General features: G+C 31.7%; 1 protein-coding gene across 1 annotated transcript in view; it reads right to left on the reverse strand.

The window, feature by feature from the left end:
• LOC143227929 (hemicentin-1-like) overlaps window positions 1-21,502 on the reverse strand; it is a 246,350-nt gene that overhangs the window by 183,848 nt on the left and 41,000 nt on the right. Inside the window, 4 exon segments of the mRNA XM_076459284.1 lie at window positions 2,271-2,374; window positions 3,365-3,652; window positions 6,950-7,090; window positions 8,822-8,956. Coding sequence (XP_076315399.1) covers window positions 2,271-2,374; window positions 3,365-3,652; window positions 6,950-7,090; window positions 8,822-8,956 — 668 coding nt within the window.

Below are 21,502 nucleotides of genomic sequence, written 5' to 3' on the forward strand. Positions count from 1 at the left end.
TGTTACTGTAAGTATGAAATGTCATCAGTGTTACTGTAACTATGAAATGTCATCAGTGAGTTACTGTAACTATGAAATGTCATCAGTGTTACTGTAACTATGAAATGTCATCAGTGTGTTACTGTAACTATGAAATGTGATCAGTGTGTTACTGTAACTATGAAATGTCATCAGTGTGTTACTGTAACTATGAAATGTGATCAGTGTGTTACTGTAACTATGAAATGTGATCAGTGTGTTACTGTAACTATGAAATGTGATCAGTGTGTTACTGTAACTATGAAATGTCATCAGTGTGTTACTGTAACTATCAAATGTGATCAGTGTTACTGTAACTATGAAATGTGATCAGTGTGTTACTGTAACTATGAAATGTGATCGGTGTGTTACTGTAACTATGAAATGTCATCAGTGAGTTACTGTAACTATGAAATGTCATCAGTGTGTTACTGTAACTATGAAATGTGATCAGTGTGTTACTGTAACTATGAAATGTGATCAGTGTGTTACTGTATCTATGAAATGTCATCAGTGTGTTACTGTAACTATGAAATGTCATCAGTGTTACTGTAACTATGAAATGTCATCAGTGTTACTGTAACTATGAAATGTCATCAGTGTGTTACTGTAACTATGAAATGTTATCAGTGTGTTACTGTAACTATGAAATGTTATCAGTGTGTTACTGTAACTATGAAATGTGATCAGTGTGTTACTGTAACTATGAAATGTGATCAGTGTGTTACTGTAACTATGAAATGTCATCAGTGTGTTACTGTAACTATGAAATGTCATCAGTGTTACTGTAACTATGAAATGTCATCAGTGTTACTGTAACTATGAAATGTGATCAGTGTGTTACTGTAACTATGAAATGTGATCAGTGTGTTACTGTAACTATGAAATGTGATCAGTGTGTTACTGTATCTATGAAATGTGATCAGTGTGTTACTGTATCTATGAAATGTCATCAGTGTGTTACTGTATCTATGAAATGTCATCAGTGTGTTACTGTAACTATGAAATGTTATCAGTGTGTTACTGTAACTATGAAATGTCATCAGTGAGTTACTGTAACTATGAAATGTCATCAGTGTTACTGTAACTATGAAATGTGATCAGTGTGTTACTGTAACTATGAAATGTGATCAGTGTGTTACTGTATCTATGAAATGTCATCAGTGTGTTACTGTAACTATGAAATGTTATCAGTGTGTTACTGTAACTATGAAATGTTATCAGTGTGTTAGGATTATTATATGTACAAAAACTATATACACCCCTGTTAGAACTTAGATATTTTGAGATATTTTAGTTAAATTTTTCTCCACAAAATACAGTAGTAAACAGATACCATTTCATAGTTTTTGTAGATATAATAATAATAACAGAGTTTTGTCATTGTTTCTGTAGATAGAATAATAATTCTAACAGAGTTTTGTTATTGTTTCTGTAGATAGAATAATAATTCTAACAGAGTTTTGTCATTGTTTCTGTAGATAGAATAATAATTCTAACAGAATTTTGTTATTGTTTCTGTAGATAGAATAATAATTCTAAGAGTTTTGTCATTGTTTCTGTAGATAGAATAATAATTCTAACAGAGTTTTGTCATTGTTTCTGTAGATAGAATAATAATTCTAACAGAGTTTTGTCATTGTTTCTGTAGATAGAATAATAATTCTAACAGAGTTTTGTCATTGTTTCTGTAGATAGAATAATAATTCTAACAGAGTTTACCTATTGTTTCTGTAAATATAATAATATTAACAGTTTTGTTATTGTTTCTGTAGATATAATAATAATTCTAACAGAGTTTTGTTATTGTTTCTGTAGATAGAATAATAATTCTAACAGAGTTTTGTCATTGTTTCTGTAGATAGAATAATAATTCTAACAGAGTTTACCTATTGTTTCTGTAAATATAATAATATTAACAGTTTTGTTATTGTTTCTGTAGACAAAATAATTCTAACAAAGTTTATCTATTGTTTCTGTAGATATAATAATATTAACAGTTTTGTTATTGTTTCTACATATATAATAATTATAACAGAGTTTATCTATTGTTTCTGTAGATATAACAATTCTAACATGGTTTAGGTATTATTTCTGTAGATATAATAATTATAACAGAGTTTAGGTATTATTTCAGTAGATAATAATTTTAACAAAGTTCAGTTATTTTACTTTATGTTTTGTAATTACATTCTTCATACGATCCCACATGTTGAATTAGACAAACTAAATGACAAACAAGTGATGTTTACCTTTGGAGTTGGGTTTCCAGTCACTTGGCACTCCAGCACTAACAGGTCCTGCTCTACAACTTGAATGTCATTCTTTAGATGCTCATTAGGAATACTTGGTGGAACTAAAGATATGGAAATGTTTATCTTAAGTTATCTCTGTTTCAGTACCATGGTTTAATATTTATAGTGTAGTGCTGTATCTTCCCATCTGTAAATTAATGCATGAGCACATGTCAACATACAGCATTGTAAATAATTAAAATAAATGACACACGAGCCAATTAATGCCATGCAAGTTGCAGGCAGATAATTCACAACTCATAAACTGATAACGAAATTGGAATTTAATGTCATCTTCCACCCAAATCATAACAACAAGTTATGAATACAGAATGACTGTACAAGAGAGTATGCATATATACATCACAACATTCTCTCACCATTTATGTATACATACATTCGCACACACATATATATGATTATTTGGATTTCATTCCTCAAGATCCATTTTAACCTGTGCTCTCATTGACCATTAGCTGTGTGGCATTTTTTATGTTGTTGCTAATGTAATGATTATGGTAGGGCCTTGCTATGTCACAAATCATTACTCAGAAGGTGTGAAAGAAAAGAAATCCCTAAATGTCCTTGACTACCATTCTGACTAAACACCTAACCAGTACTTATAAAGGTCCTTGACTACCATTCTGACTAAACACCTAACCAGTACTTATAAATGTCCTTGACTACCATTCTGACTAAACACCTAACCAGTACTTATAAATGTCCTTGACTACCATTCTGACTAAACACCTAACCAGTACTTATAAATGTCCTTGACTACCATTCTGACTAAACACCTAACCAGTACTTATAAATGTCTTTGACTACCATTCTGACTAAACACCTAACCAATACTTATAAATGCCCTTGACTACCATTCTGACTAAACACCTAACCAGTACTTATAAATGTCCTTGACTACCATTCTGACTAAACACCTAACCAGTACTTATAAAGGTCCTTGACTACCATTCTGACTAAACACCTAACCAGTACTTATAAAGGTGTTAAATTATACTTCTTATTGGATAAAAATGAAAGATTAGTCTTACCTAGAACATCTAAATTAAAGTCACTGTATGTTTCTCCTGCCACATTACTGGCCACACACGTGTATGTTTTAGCATCATCTTCTTTGGTTTCCAGAACCTCCAGGACCCGTCCACCATTTAACACTCTGAAGTGGTTGTCAGTAGTTGGATCAACAAGACCCAAATCTTCCCTGAACCACGAGATGAGAGGGGGTGGGATAGCTCTAGCAGGACACACAAACCGAGCTGTTTTTCCAGCTACGACCTCCACGTCTCTTTCTAGTGTGGTCTGGTCTAGTGATGGAGGCACTACAAAGTGTGCAGACAAACAAACTTTCCATCAACGGAACAAGAGGTAACTTATTATAAGTTATTTAATGAATTTTACTTAAGTGCAAAACAACTTGCAGCAGAGATTTGTAATAAGAAGAAACATAACCATTTATACAAATCATTACAACTAGAACTTCATGAATACACTTTGATTTCTTACTTGTATCTTAGCCCTGATCTAAATTACATGTTAATACTTACACCAATCACTGGCCAGCATTCAGTCAATGTATGTTCATATCTAACCCTTTCAAACTTGCTTTTAAAACTGAATGTATTTTGTACATGTCACAGGTAATGTAAGATGAGTATAAGCTAATAAGGATCACACGTCCATACAGTCCTGATACTTCACCTTTGAACCTCATGTACGGTAACACAAACTAATAAGGATCACAGGTCCATATAGTCCTAATACTTCATATCTAGGACTCATACACAGTAACACAAACTAATAAGGATCACAGGTCCATATAGTCCTGATACTTCATATCTAGGACTCATACACAATAACACAAACTACTAAGGATCACAGGTCCATATAGTCCTAATACTTCATATCTAGGACTCATACAGAGTAACACAAACTAATAAGGATCACAGGTCCATATAGTCCTAATACTTCATATCTAGGACTCATACACAGTAACACAAACTAATAAGGATCACAGGTCCATATAGTCCTAATATTTCATATCTAGGACTCATACACAGTAACACAAACTAATAAGGATCACAGGTCCATATAGTCCTAATACTTCATCTTTGAACCTCATGTACAGTAACACAAACTTATAAGGATCACAGGTCCATATAGTCCTGATACTTCATATCTAGGACTCATACACAGTAACACAAACTAATAAGGATCACAGGTCCATATAGTCCTAATACTTCATATCTGGGACTTGTGTGCAATAATATAAACTAATAAGGACAGCAGGTCTCCTGATACTTCATATCTGGAACTCATGTACAGTAACACAAACTACTAAAGATCACAGGTCCATATAATCCTAATACTTCATATCTGGAACTCATTTACAGTAATATAAACTGATAAGGATCACAGGTCCATATAGTCCTAATACTTCATATCTGGGACTTGTGTGCAATAATATAAACTAATAAGGACTGCAGGTCCATATAGTCCTGATACTTCATATCTGGAACTCATGTACAGTAATATAAACTAATAAGGACTGCAGGTCTATATAGTCCTAATACTTCATATCTAGGACTCATACACAGTAACACAAACTAATAAGGATCACAGGTCCATATAGTCCTGATACTTCATATCTAGGACTCATACACAGTAACACATACTACTAAGGATCACAGGTCCATATAGTCCTAATACTTCATATCTGGTAAACTAAAAAGGATCACAGGTCCATATACTCTCCATAAACATTTTTAGATTTTTGTTGTTCCCAAACACACCTATAGATGAAGGAAGTCTTTAAATTAAAACTGTTTGTAGGAATGGTTTGAAAACATATCAACAGCTAACCTCATGAAACAGGAAAATGTTCAATCAAGTGAGAGATAATTTCCCAAATTAAATATTATTTGATTTTCTAACAAAGGAAACTAATATAGCTTTCAAATTCATTTACAAATTTTTCTCATTCACCTTAATACAAGTTTCCAATAAAGTACCAGAAAAAAGAAATTAAAATAAAACTCAATTTACTGTTTCAATTACATTCAATAACTTTGAGGATTGTTGATATCTGTGTTATATATACAATCATGATTATAGAAAAGAACTTCGAACAATGTATCAACACTGTTACAGAAGCTAACAATGTATCAGCATTATTACGGTAGCTAACAATGTATCAACACTATTACAGAAACTAACAATGTACCAACAATATAACAGAAACTAACAAAGTACCAACAATATTACAGCACCTAACAATGTACCAACAATATTACAGCACCTAACAATGTATCAACAATATTACAGAAACTAACAATGTATCAACATCAACACTATTATGGCAGATAGCAATTTATCAACACTATTACAGCAGCTAACAATGTACCAACAATATTACAGCACCTAACAATGTATCAACAATATTACAGCACCTAACAATGTATCAACAATATTACAGAAACTAACAATGTATCAACATCAACACTATTATGGCAGATAGCAATTTATCAACACTATTACAGCACCTAACAATGTACCAACAATATTACAGCAGCTAACAATGTACCAACAATATTACAGCACCTAACAATGTATCAACAATATTACAGCACCTAACAATGTACCAACAATATTACAGAAACTAACAATGTATCAACATCAACACTATTATGGCAGATAGCAATTTATCAACACTATTACAGCAGCTAACAATGTATGAACACTATTGATGCAGCTAGCAATGTACAATAGCTAACAACGAATGAATAGTATTACAGCAACTAATAATGTATTATCAATAATACATCAGCTAGCAACATATGAAGAGTATTACAACAGCTAACAATGTGTCATCAGTATTACAGTTAACAATGTTTATTGTTTTATACCAGTATTACAGTTAACAATGTTTATTGTTTCATATCAGTATTAGAGTTAACAATGTTTATTGTTTCATATCAGTATTACAGTTAACAATGTTTATTGTTTCATATCAGTATTACAGTTAACAATGTTTATTGTTTCATATCAGTATTACAGTTAACAATGCTTATTGTTTCATATCAGTACTACAGTTAACAATGTTTATTGTTTTATACCAGTAATACAGCTAACAATGTTTATTGTTTTATACCAGTATTACAATTAACAATGTTTATTGTTTTATACCAGTATTACAATTAACAATGTTTATTGTTTTATACCAGTATTACAGCTAACAATGTTTATTGTTTTATATCAGTATTACAGCTAACAATGTTTATTGTTTTATACCAGTATTACAGCTAACAATGTTTATTGTTTTATACCAGTATTACAGCTAACAATGTTTATTGTTTCATATCAGTATTACAGTTAACAATGTTTATTGTTTCATATCAGTATTACAGTTAACAATGTTTATTGTTTCATATCAGTATTACAGTTAACAATGTTTATTGTTTCATAACACTAAGTTTCAACCTCTAATACTCCTGAGTTTCAGAATCTTTATTTACAAATACTCATGTGTATAGTTGTTCTCTGCTAATGGATGACAAAGAACGTGTTAAACAGTTATGAAGGTGTATTCTTGTGTGACAAGATCTCTAAAGGAGTCTTACCGAGCACATTCACTTTAATGTGAGCACTGTCATTGCCTGCAACATTTGAGGCCACACATGTGTAAAGTCCTGAATCTTCAGTTCGAGCTTGTTCAATCCGTAGAGACCCATTAGCTTCCAAAAGCAGGCCCAGCTCATTTCCTGGATCAATAATTTATTTATTTGAGAAAGAAAATTCTACATATTTTAAATTTACTAAATTTACTTGAACTCTTAATGAACATATCATTAAATCCCCCTGACAGCTGTAAGCAAATATTAATAAATATATCATCAAGTCCCCATGACAGCTGTAAACAAATACTAATAAATATATCATCAAGTCCCCATGACAGCTGTAAGCAAGTATTAATAAACATATCATCAAGTCCCCATGACAGCTGTAAGCAAATATTAATAAATATATCATCAAGTCCCCATGACAGCTGTAAGCAAATATTAATATATATATATCATCAAGTCCCCATGACAGCTGTAAGCAAATATTAATATATATATATATCATCAAGTCCCCATGACAGCTGTAAGCAAATACTAATAAATATATCATCAAGTCCCCATGACAGCTGTAAGCAAATATTAATAAACATATCAAGTCCCCATGACAGCTGTAAGCAAATACTAATAAATATATCATCAAGTCCCCATGACAGCTGTAAGGAAATATTAATAAACATATCATCAAGTCCCCATGACAGCTGTAAGCAAATATTAATAAACATATCATCAAGTCCCCATGACAGCTGTAAGCAAATATTAATAAATATATCATCAAGTCCCCATGACAGCTGTAAGCAAATATTAATATATATATATCATCAAGTCCCCATGACAGCTGTAAGCAAATATTAATAAACATATCAAGTCCCCATGACAGCTGTAAGCAAATATTAATATATATATCATCAAGTCCCCATGACAGCTGTAAGCAAATATTAATATATATATCATCAAGTCCCCATGACAGCTGTAAGCAAATATTAATAAATATATCATTAAGTCACCATGACAGCTGTAAGCAAATATTAATATATATATCATCAAGTCCGCATGATAGCTGTAAACAAAGATTAATAAATATATCACTAAATCCCCCTGACAGTTGTAAATAAATATTAATAAATATATCAAGTCCCCATGACAGCTGTAAACAAATATTAATAAATATATCATCACGTCCCCATGACAGCTGTGAGCAAATATTAATATATATATCATCAAGTCCCCATGACAGCTGTAAGCAAATATTAATATATATATCATCAAGTCCCCATGACAGCTGTAAATAAATATTAATAAATATATCAAGTCCCCATGACAGCTGTAAACAATTAATAAACATATCATCAAGTCCCCATGACAGCTGTAAGCAAATATTAATATATATATCATCAAGTCCCCATGACAGGTGTAAACAAATATTAATAAATATATCATCAAGTTGCCATGATAGCTGTAAACAAAGATTAATAAATATATCATTAAATCCCCATGATAGCTGTAAACAAAGATTAATAAATATATCATTAAATCCCCATGATAGCTGTAAACAATTATTAATAAACATATCATTAAATCCCCATGATAGCTGTAAACAAAGATTAATAAATATATCACTAAATCCCCATGATAGCTGTAAACAAATATTAATAAACATATCATTAAATCCCCATGACAGCTGTAAACAAAGATTAATAAATATATCACTAAATCCCCATGATAGCTGTAAACAAAGATTAATAAATATATCACTAAATCCACATGATAGCTGTAAACAAAGTTAAATTATATTAAGAGAAATACTTTTTCTGTTAAATCCCATCACTTATAAAGTAAAATATTATTGTGGTTCTAAGTAATATTCTTAAGAACCTGTTACAAGTCTTTTATCTTTCTTCCAAGATATACTTGGAGGTGGATGTCCACTAGCTTCACACAGTAGCTGATCACTTGAATGTTCGAGAACATCAACTTCTTTAGGAGTGGAAGGGTTAATCCTTGGAGGTTCTAGTGTAAAGAAAACATAGTTAACTGTACGAGAGCACACATTAGCACCAACACTCCTTCATGTGATAAAACATGGGTTAAAATCCACAACAAAATATAAGCTAACATCAAACACGCTTCAATAAAAAACACAGGTTAACAACAATGCTCTACCATGAATGAAAACCAAACCAGTTCCTATTCATGTAACATGTTTTACTGAAATCAGTGGTAAAATTAGATACAATATTTGTTAAATAAACAGATATTAAATGTCTTTGTGTTGAACAGAAAATTTTAAACTATGTACAAATGTAGTGGCCGACATGTGGGAGTCTAAAAATACTGTCCTCACGTGATGGCTGACATGAAAAACTTTAAAAACACTGTCCCCGTGTGGTGGCTGATATGAAAATCTAAATCTACTGTCCCCTTATGGTGGTTAACATGTGGGAGTTTAAAAATACTGTCCTCACAAGATGTCTGACATGAAAAACTTTAAAAATACTGTCCCCGTGTGGTGCCTGATATGAAAAACTAAAACTACTGTCCCCTTATGGTGGTCAACATGTGGGAGTTTAAAAATACTGTCCCCACATGATGGCTGACATAAAAAACTTTAAAAATATTGTCCCTGTGAGGTGGCTGACATGAGGGAATTTATATTATTAATATAAATTGGTATATAAATTAATATACTTGGTGAAACATCAAGAAACAGACTTTCCAGTTGATAACATCAAGTTTAGGTATTTGAACTCACAAATGTGTAATTCTATGTGATAAAGACGTGAGGCACCAGTACCTTTAACCCTATATGATAACAATGTAAGATACCAGTACATTTAACTCTATAATAACGATGTGAGGTGCTAGTATGTTTAACTCTATATGAAGAGACGTACTAGTACATTTAACTCTGTATGATAAAGTTGTGTGGTATCAGTACATTTAACTATGTATGAAGTGACGTACTAGTATATTTAACTCTGTATGATAAAGTTGTGCGGTATCAGTACATTTAACTCTGTATGAAGTGACGTACTAGTATATTTAACTCTGTATGATAAAGTTGTGCGGTATCAGTACATTTGACTCTGTATGAAGTGACGTACTAGTATATTTATCTCTGTATGATAAAGTTGTGTGGTATCAGTACATTTAACTCTGTATGAAGTGATCTACTATCATATTTAACTCTGTATGATAAAGTTGTGTGGTATCAGTACATTTAACTCTGTATGAAATGACGTACTAGTATATTTAACTCTGTATGATAAAGTTGTGCGGTATCAGTACATTTAACTCTGTATGAAATGACGTACTAGTATATTTAACTCTGTATGATAAAGTTGTGTGGTATCAGTACATTTAACTCTGTATGATAAAGTTGTGCGGTATCAGTACATTTAACTCTGTATGAAATGACGTACTAGTATATTTAACTCTGTATGATAAAGTTGTGTGGTATCAGTACATTTAACTCTATATGAAGAGACGTACTAGTATATTTAACTCTGTATGATAAAGTTGTGTGGTATCAGTACATTTAACTCTGTATGAAGTGATGTACTAGTATATTTAACTCTGTATGATAAAGTTGTGTGGTATCAGTACATTTAACTCTGTATGAAGTGATGTACTAGTATATTTAACTCTGTATGATAAAGTTGTGTGGTATCAGTACATTTAACTCTGAATGATGTGAGGTACTAGTATATTTAACTCTGTATGATAAAGTTGTGCGGTATCAGTACATTTAACTCTGTATGAAGTGACGTACTAGTATATTTAACTCTGTATGATAAAGTTGTGTGGTATCAGTACATTTAACTCTGTATGAAATGACGTACTAGTATATTTAACTCTGTATGATAAAGTTGTGCGGTATCAGTACATTTAACTCTGTATGAAATGACGTACTAGTATATTTAACTCTGTATGATAAAGTTGTGTGGTATCAGTACATTTAACTCTGAATGATGTGACGTACTATCATATTTAACTCTGTATGATAAAGTTGTGTGGTATCAGTACATTTGACTCTGTATGAACTGACGTACTAGTATATTTAACTCTGTATGATAAAGTTGTGTGGTATCAGTACATTTAACTCTGAATGATGTGACGTACTATCATATTTAACTCTGTATGATAAAGTTGTGTGGTATCAGTACATTTGACTCTGTATGAAGTGACGTACTAGCATATTTAACTCTGTATGATAAAGTTGTGTGGTATCAGTACATTTAACTCTGTATGAAGTGACGTACTAGTATATTTAACTCTGTATAATAAAGTTGTGCGGTATCAGTACATTTAACTCTATATGAAGTGACGTACTAGTATATTTAACTCTGTATGATAAAGTTGTGCGGTATCAGTACATTTAACTCTGTATGAAGTGACGTAATAGTATATTTAACTCTGTATGATAAAGTTGTGTGGTATCAGTACATTTAACTCTGTATGAAGTGACGTACTAGTATATTTAACTCTGTATGATAAAGTTGTGTGGTATCAGTACATTTAACTCTGTATGAAATGACGTACTAGTATATTTAACTCTGTATGATAAAGTTGTGCGGTATCAGTACATTTAACTCTGTATGAAATGACGTACTAGTATATTTAACTCTGTATGATAAAGTTGTGTGGTATCAGTACATTTAACTCTGTATGAAATGACGTACTAGTATATTTAACTCTGTATGATAAAGTTGTGCGGTATCAGTACATTTAACTCTGTATGAAATGACGTACTAGTATATTTAACTCTGTATGATAAAGTTGTGCGGTATCAGTACATTTAACTCTGTATGAAATGACGTACTAGTATATTTAACTCTGTATGATAAAGTTGTGCGGTATCAGTACATTTAACTCTGTATGAAATGACGTACTAGTATATTTAACTCTGTATGATAAAGTTGTGTGGTATCAGTACATTTAACTCTGTATGAAGTGACGTACTAGCATATTTAACTCTGTATGATAAAGTTGTGCGGTATCAGTACATTTAACTCTGTATGAAGTGATCTACTATCATATTTAACTCTGTATGATAAAGTTGTGTGGTATCAGTACATTTAACTCTGTATGAAATGACGTACTAGTATATTTAACTCTGTATGATAAAGTTGTGTGGTATCAGTACATTTAACTCTATATGAAGAGACGTACTAGTATATTTAACTCTGTATGATAAAGTTGTGTGGTATCAGTACATTTAACTCTGTACGATAAAGTTGTGCGGAAATCAGTACATTTAACTCTGTATGAAGTGACGTACTAGTATATTTAACTCTGTATGATAAAGTTGTGCGGTATCAGTACATTTAACTCTGTATGAAGTGACGTACTAGTATATTTAACTCTGTATGATAAAGTTGTGCGGTATCAGTACATTTAACTCTATATGAAGAGACGTACTAGTATATTTAACTCTGTATGATAAAGTTGTGCAGTATCAGTACATTTAACTCTATATGAAGAGACGTACTAGTATATTTAACTCTGTATGATAAAGTTGTGCAGTATCAGTACATTTAACTCTATATGAAGAGACGTACTAGTATATTTAACTCTGTATGACAAAGTTGTGTGGTATCAGTACATTTAACTCTATATGAAGAGACGTACTAGTATATTTAACTCTGTAGGATAAAGTTGTGTGGTATCAGTACATTTAACTCTGTATGAAGTGACGTACTAGCATATTTAACTCTGTACGATAAAGTTTTGTGGTATCAGTACATTTAACTCTGTATGAAGTGACGTACTAGTATATTTAACTCTGTATGATAAAGTTGTGTGGTATCAGTACATTTAACTCTATATGAAGAGACGTACTAGTATATTTAACTCTGTATGATAAAGTTGTGCGGTATCAGTACATTTAACTCTGAATGATGTGAGGTACTAGTATATTTAACTCTGTATGATAAAGTTGTGCGGTATCAGTACATTTAACTCTGTATGAAGTGACGTACTAGTATATTTAACTCTGTATGATAAAGTTGTGCGGTATCAGTACATTTAACTCTGTATGAAATGACGTACTAGTATATTTAACTCTGTATGATAAAGTTGTGTGGTATCAGTACATTTAACTCTGTATGAAGTGACGTACTAGCATATTTAACTCTGTATGATAAAGTTGTGCGGTATCAGTACATTTAACTCTGTATGAAGTGACGTACTAGCATATTTAACTCTGTATGATAAAGTTGTGCGGTATCAGTACATTTAACTCTATATGAAGAGACGTACTAGTATATTTAACTCTGTATGATAAAGTTGTGTGGTATCAGTACATTTAACTCTATATGAAGAGACGTACTAGTATATTTAACTCTGTATGATAAAGTTGTGTGGTATCAGTACATTTAACTCTGTATGATAAAGTTGTGCGGTATCAGTACATTTAACTCTGTATGAAGTGACGTACTAGTATATTTAACTCTGTATGATAAAGTTGTGCGGTATCAGTACATTTAACTCTGTATGAAGTGACGTACTAGTATATTTAACTCTGTATGATAAAGTTGTGCGGTATCAGTACATTTAACTCTATATGAAGAGACGTACTAGTATATTTAACTCTGTATGATAAAGTTGTGCAGTATCAGTACATTTAACTCTATATGAAGAGACGTACTAGTATATTTAACTCTGTATGACAAAGTTGTGTGGTATCAGTACATTTAACTCTATATGAAGAGACGTACTAGTATATTTAACTCTGTAGGATAAAGTTGTGTGGTATCAGTACATTTAACTCTGTATGAAGTGACGTACTAGCATATTTAACTCTGTACGATAAAGTTTTGTGGTATCAGTACATTTAACTCTGTATGAAGTGACGTACTAGTATATTTAACTCTGTATGATAAAGTTGTGTGGTATCAGTACATTTAACTCTATATGAAGAGACGTACTAGTATATTTAACTCTGTATGATAAAGTTGTGTGGTATCAGTACATTTAACTCTGTATGAAGTGACGTACTAGTATATTTAACTCTGTACGATAAAGTTGTGCGGTATCAGTACATTTAACTCTGTATGATAAAGTTGTGTGGTATCAGTACATTTAACTCTGTATGAAGTGACGTACTAGTATATTTAACTCTGTATGATAAAGTTGTGTGGTATCAGTACATTTAACTCTGTATGAAGTGACGTACTAGTATATTTAACTCTGTATGATAAAGTTGTGTGGTATCAGTACATTTAACTCTGTATGAAGTGACGTACTAGTATATTTAACTCTGTATGATAAAGTTGTGTGGTATCAGTACATTTAACTCTGTATGAAGTGACGTACTAGTATATTTAACTCTGTATGACAAAGTTGTGTGGTATCAGTACATTTAACTCTGAATGATGTGATCTACTATCATATTTAACTCTGTATGATAAAGTTGTGTGGTATCAGTACATTTAACTCTGTATGAAGTGACGTACTAGTATATTTAACTCTGTATGATAAAGTTGTGCGGTATCAGTACATTTAACTCTGTATGAAGTGACGTACTAGTATATTTAACTCTGTATGATAAAGTTGTGTGGTATCAGTACATTTAACTCTGTATGAAGTGACGTACTAGTATATTTAACTCTGTATGATAAAGTTGTGTGGTATCAGTACATTTAACTCTGTATGAAGTGATGTACTAGTATATTTAACTCTGTATGATAAAGTTGTGCGGTATCAGTACATTTAACTCTGTATGAAGTGACGTACTAGTATATTTAACTCTGTATGATAAAGTTGTGCGGTATCAGTACATTTAACTCTGTATGAAATGACGTAGTAGTATATTTAACTCTGTATGATAAAGTTGTGCGGTATCAGTACATTTAACTCTGTATGAAATGACGTACTAGTATATTTAACTCTGTATGATAAAGTTGTGTGGTATCAGTACATTTAACTCTGTATGAAGTGACGTACTAGTATATTTAACTCTGTATGATAAAGTTGTGCGGTATCAGTACATTTAACTCTGTATGAAGTGATCTACTATCATATTTAACTCTGTATGATAAAGTTGTGTGGTATCAGTACATTTAACTCTGTATGAAATGACGTACTAGTATATTTAACTCTGTATGATAAAGTTGTGTGGTATCAGTACATTTAACTCTATATGAAGAGACGTACTAGTATATTTAACTCTGTATGATAAAGTTGTGTGGTATCAGTACATTTAACTCTGTACGATAAAGTTGTGCGGTATCAGTACATTTAACTCTGTATGAAGTGACGTACTAGTATATTTAACTCTGTATGATAAAGTTGTGCGGTATCAGTACATTTAACTCTGTATGAAGTGACGTACTAGTATATTTAACTCTGTATGATAAAGTTGTGCGGTATCAGTACATTTAACTCTATATGAAGAGACGTACTAGTATATTTAACTCTGTATGATAAAGTTGTGCAGTATCAGTACATTTAACTCTATATGAAGAGACGTACTAGTATATTTAACTCTGTATGACAAAGTTGTGTGGTATCAGTACATTTAACTCTATATGAAGAGACGTACTAGTATATTTAACTCTGTATGATAAAGTTGTGCGGTATCAGTACATTTAACTCTGTATGAAATGACGTACTAGTATATTTAACTCTGTATGATAAAGTTGTGCGGTATCAGTACATTTAACTCTGTATGAAGTGACGTACTAGCATATTTAACTCTGTATGATAAAGTTGTGTGGTATCAGTACATTTAACTCTGTATGAAGTGACGTACTAGCATATTTAACTCTGTACGATAAAGTTTTGTGGTATCAGTACATTTAACTCTGTATGAAGTGACGTACTAGTATATTTAACTCTGTATGATAAAGTTGTGTGGTATCAGTACATTTAACTCTATATGAAGAGACGTACTAGTATATTTAACTCTGTATGATAAAGTTGTGCGGTATCAGTACATTTAACTCTGAATGATGTGAGGTACTAGTATATTTAACTCTGTATGATAAAGTTGTGCGGTATCAGTACATTTAACTCTGTATGAAGTGACGTACTAGTATATTTAACTCTGTATGATAAAGTTGTGCGGTATCAGTACATTTAACTCTGTATGAAATGACGTACTAGTATATTTAACTCTGTATGATAAAGTTGTGCAGTATCAGTACATTTAACTCTATATGAAGAGACGTACTAGTATATTTAACTCTGTATGATAAAGTTGTGCAGTATCAGTACATTTAACTCTATATGAAGAGACGTACTAGTATATTTAACTCTGTATGACAAAGTTGTGTGGTATCAGTACATTTAACTCTATATGAAGAGACGTACTAGTATATTTAACTCTGTAGGATAAAGTTGTGTGGTATCAGTACATTTAACTCTGTATGAAGTGACGTACTAGCATATTTAACTCTGTACGATAAAGTTTTGTGGTATCAGTACATTTAACTCTGTATGAAGTGACGTACTAGTATATTTAACTCTGTATGATAAAGTTGTGTGGTATCAGTACATTTAACTCTATATGAAGAGACGTACTAGTATATTTAACTCTGTATGATAAAGTTGTGCGGTATCAGTACATTTAACTCTGAATGATGTGAGGTACTAGTATATTTAACTCTGTATGATAAAGTTGTGCGGTATCAGTACATTTAACTCTGTATGAAGTGACGTACTAGTATATTTAACTCTGTATGATAAAGTTGTGCGGTATCAGTACATTTAACTCTGTATGAAATGACGTACTAGTATATTTAACTCTGTATGATAAAGTTGTGTGGTATCAGTACATTTAACTCTGTATGAAGTGACGTACTAGCATATTTAACTCTGTATGATAAAGTTGTGCGGTATCAGTACATTTAACTCTGTATGAAGTGACGTACTAGCATATTTAACTCTGTATGATAAAGTTGTGCGGTATCAGTACATTTAACTCTATATGAAGAGACGTACTAGTATATTTAACTCTGTATGATAAAGTTGTGTGGTATCAGTACATTTAACTCTATATGAAGAGACGTACTAGTATATTTAACTCTGTATGATAAAGTTGTGTGGTATCAGTACATTTAACTCTGTACGATAAAGTTGTGCGGTATCAGTACATTTAACTCTGTATGAAGTGACGTACTAGTATATTTAACTCTGTATGATAAAGTTGTGCGGTATCAGTACATTTAACTCTGTATGAAGTGACGTACTAGTATATTTAACTCTGTATGATAAAGTTGTGCGGTATCAGTACATTTAACTCTATATGAAGAGACGTACTAGTATATTTAACTCTGTATGATAAAGTTGTGCAGTATCAGTACATTTAACTCTATATGAAGAGACGTACTAGTATATTTAACTCTGTATGACAAAGTTGTGTGGTATCAGTACATTTAACTCTATATGAAGAGACGTACTAGTATATTTAACTCTGTAGGATAAAGTTGTGTGGTATCAGTACATTTAACTCTGTATGAAGTGACGTACTAGCATATTTAACTCTGTACGATAAAGTTTTGTGGTATCAGTACATTTAACTCTGTATGAAGTGACGTACTAGTATATTTAACTCTGTATGATAAAGTTGTGTGGTATCAGTACATTTAACTCTATATGAAGAGACGTACTAGTATATTTAACTCTGTATGATAAAGTTGTGTGGTATCAGTACATTTAACTCTGTATGAAGTGACGTACTAGCATATTTAACTCTGTACGATAAAGTTGTGCGGTATCAGTACATTTAACTCTGTATGATAAAGTTGTGTGGTATCAGTACATTTAACTCTGTATGAAGTGACGTACTAGCATATTTAACTCTGTACGATAAAGTTGTGTGGTATCAGTACATTTAACTCTGTATGAAGTGACGTACTAGTATATTTAACTCTGTATGATAAAGTTGTGTGGTATCAGTACATTTAACTCTGTATGAAGTGACGTACTAGTATATTTAACTCTGTATGATAAAGTTGTGTGGTATCAGTACATTTAACTCTGTATGAAGTGACGTACTAGTATATTTAACTCTGTATGACAAAGTTGTGTGGTATCAGTACATTTAACTCTGAATGATGTGATCTACTATCATATTTAACTCTGTATGATAAAGTTGTGTGGTATCAGTACATTTAACTCTGTATGAAGTGACGTACTAGTATATTTAACTCTGTATGATAAAGTTGTGCGGTATCAGTACATTTAACTCTGTATGAAGTGACGTACTAGTATATTTAACTCTGTATGATAAAGTTGAGTGGTATCAGTACATTTAACTCTGTATGAAGTGACGTACTAGTATATTTAACTCTGTATGATAAAGTTGTGTGGTATCAGTACATTTAACTCTGTATGAAGTGATGTACTAGTATATTTATCTCTGTATGATAAAGTTGTGCGGTATCAGTACATTTAACTCTGTATGAAGTGACGTACTAGTATATTTAACTCTGTATGATAAAGTTGTGCGGTATCAGTACATTTAACTCTGTATGAAATGACGTAGTAGTATATTTAACTCTGTATGATAAAGTTGTGCGGTATCAGTACATTTAACTCTGTATGAAATGACGTACTAGTATATTTAACTCTGTATGATAAAGTTGTGTGGTATCAGTACATTTAACTCTGTATGAAGTGACGTACTAGCATATTTAACTCTGTATGATAAAGTTGTGCGGTATCAGTACATTTAACTCTGTATGAAGTGATCTACTATCATATTTAACTCTGTATGATAAAGTTGTGTGGTATCAGTACATTTAACTCTGTATGAAATGACGTACTAGTATATTTAACTCTGTATGATAAAGTTGTGTGGTATCAGTACATTTAACTCTATATGAAGAGACGTACTAGTATATTTAACTCTGTATGATAAAGTTGTGTGGTATCAGTACATTTAACTCTGTACGATAAAGTTGTGCGGTATCAGTACATTTAACTCTGTATGAAGTGACGTACTAGTATATTTAACTCTGTATGATAAAGTTGTGCGGTATCAGTACATTTAACTCTGTATGAAGTGACGTACTAGTATATTTAACTCTGTATGATAAAGTTGTGCGGTATCAGTACATTTAACTCTATATGAAGAGACGTACTAGTATATTTAACTCTGTATGATAAAGTTGTGCAGTATCAGTACATTTAACTCTATATGAAGAGACGTACTAGTATATTTAACTCTGTATGACAAAGTTGTGTGGTATCAGTACATTTAACTCTATATGAAGAGACGTACTAGTATATTTAACTCTGTATGATAAAGTTGTGCGGTATCAGTACATTTAACTCTGTATGAAATGACGTACTAGTATATTTAACTCTGTATGATAAAGTTGTGCGGTATCAGTACATTTAACTCTGTATGAAGTGACGTACTAGCATATTTAACTCTGTACGATAAAGTTGTGTGGTATCAGTACATTTAACTCTGTATGAAGTGACGTACTAGCATATTTAACTCTGTACGATAAAGTTTTGTGGTATCAGTACATTTAACTCTGTATGAAGTGACGTACTAGTATATTTAACTCTGTATGATAAAGTTGTGTGGTATCAGTACATTTAACTCTATATGAAGAGACGTACTAGTATATTTAACTCTGTATGATAAAGTTGTGCGGTATCAGTACATTTAACTCTGAATGATGTGAGGTACTAGTATATTTAACTCTGTATGATAAAGTTGTGCGGTATCAGTACATTTAACTCTGTATGAAGTGACGTACTAGTATATTTAACTCTGTATGATAAAGTTGTGCGGTATCAGTACATTTAACTCTGTATGAAATGACGTACTAGTATATTTAACTCTGTATGATAAAGTTGTGTGGTATCAGTACATTTAACTCTGTATGAAGTGACGTACTAGCATATTTAACTCTGTATGATAAAGTTGTGCGGTATCAGTACATTTAACTCTGTATGAAGTGACGTACTAGCATATTTAACTCTGTATGATAAAGTTGTGCGGTATCAGTACATTTAACTCTATATGAAGAGACGTACTAGTATATTTAACTCTGTATGATAAAGTTGTGTGGTATCAGTACATTTAACTCTATATGAAGAGACGTACTAGTATATTTAACTCTGTATGATAAAGTTGTGTGGTATCAGTACATTTAACTCTGTACGATAAAGTTGTGCGGTATCAGTACATTTAACTCTGTATGAAGTGACGTACTAGTATATTTAACTCTGTATGATAAAGTTGTGCGGTATCAGTACATTTAACTCTGTATGAAGTGACGTACTAGTATATTTAACTCTGTATGATAAAGTTGTGCGGTATCAGTACATTTAACTCTATATGAAGAGACGTACTAGTATATTTAACTCTGTATGATAAAGTTGTGCAGTATCAGTACATTTAACTCTATATGAAGAGACGCATACTAGTATATTTAACTCTGTATGACAAAGTTGTGTGGTATCAGTACATTTAACTCTATATGAAGAGACGTACTAGTATATTTAACTCTGTAGGATAAAGTTGTGTGGTATCAGTACATTTAACTCTGTATGAAGTGACGTACTAGCATATTTAACTCTGTACGATAAAGTTTTGTGGTATCAGTACATTTAACTCTGTATGAAGTGACGTACTAGTATATTTAACTCTGTATGATAAAGTTGTGTGGTATCAGTACATTTAACTCTATATGAAGAGACGTACTAGTATATTTAACTCTGTATGATAAAGTTGTGTGGTATCAGTACATTTAACTCTGTATGAAGTGACGTACTAGCATATTTAACTCTGTACGATAAAGTTGTGCGGTATCAGTACATTTAACTCTGTATGATAAAGTTGTGTGGTATCAGTACATTTAACTCTGTATGAAGTGACGTACTAGCATATTTAACTCTGTACGATAAAGTTGTGTGGTATCAGTACATTTAACTCTGTATGAAGTGACGTACTAGTATATTTAACTCTGTATGATAAAGTTGTGTGGTATCAGTACATTTAACTCTGTATGAAGTGACGTACTAGTATATTTAACTCTGTATGATAAAGTTGTGTGGTATCAGTACATTTAACTCTGTATGAAGTGACGTACTAGTATATTTAACTCTGTATGACAAAGTTGTGTGGTATCAGTACATTTAACTCTGAATGATGTGATCTACTATCATATTTAACTCTGTATGATAAAGTTGTGTGGTATCAGTACATTTAACTCTGTATGAAGTGACGTACTAGTATATTTAACTCTGTATGATAAAGTTGTGCGGTATCAGTACATTTAACTCTGTATGAAGTGACGTACTAGTATATTTAACTCTGTATGATAAAGTTGTGTGGTATCAGTACATTTAACTCTGTATGAAGTGACGTACTAGTATATTTAACTCTGTATGATAAAGTTGTGTGGTATCAGTACATTTAACTCTGTATGAAGTGATGTACTAGTATATTTAACTCTGTATGATAAAGTTGTGCGGTATCAGTACATTTAACTCTGTATGAAGTGACGTACTAGTATATTTAACTCTGTATGATAAAGTTGTGCGGTATCAGTACATTTAACTCTGTATGAAGTGACGTACTAGTATATT

Source organism: Tachypleus tridentatus, chromosome 10 (assembly GCF_004210375.1).
Source record: "Tachypleus tridentatus isolate NWPU-2018 chromosome 10, ASM421037v1, whole genome shotgun sequence".
In the NCBI taxonomy this organism is placed as follows: domain Eukaryota; kingdom Metazoa; phylum Arthropoda; class Merostomata; order Xiphosura; family Limulidae; genus Tachypleus; species Tachypleus tridentatus.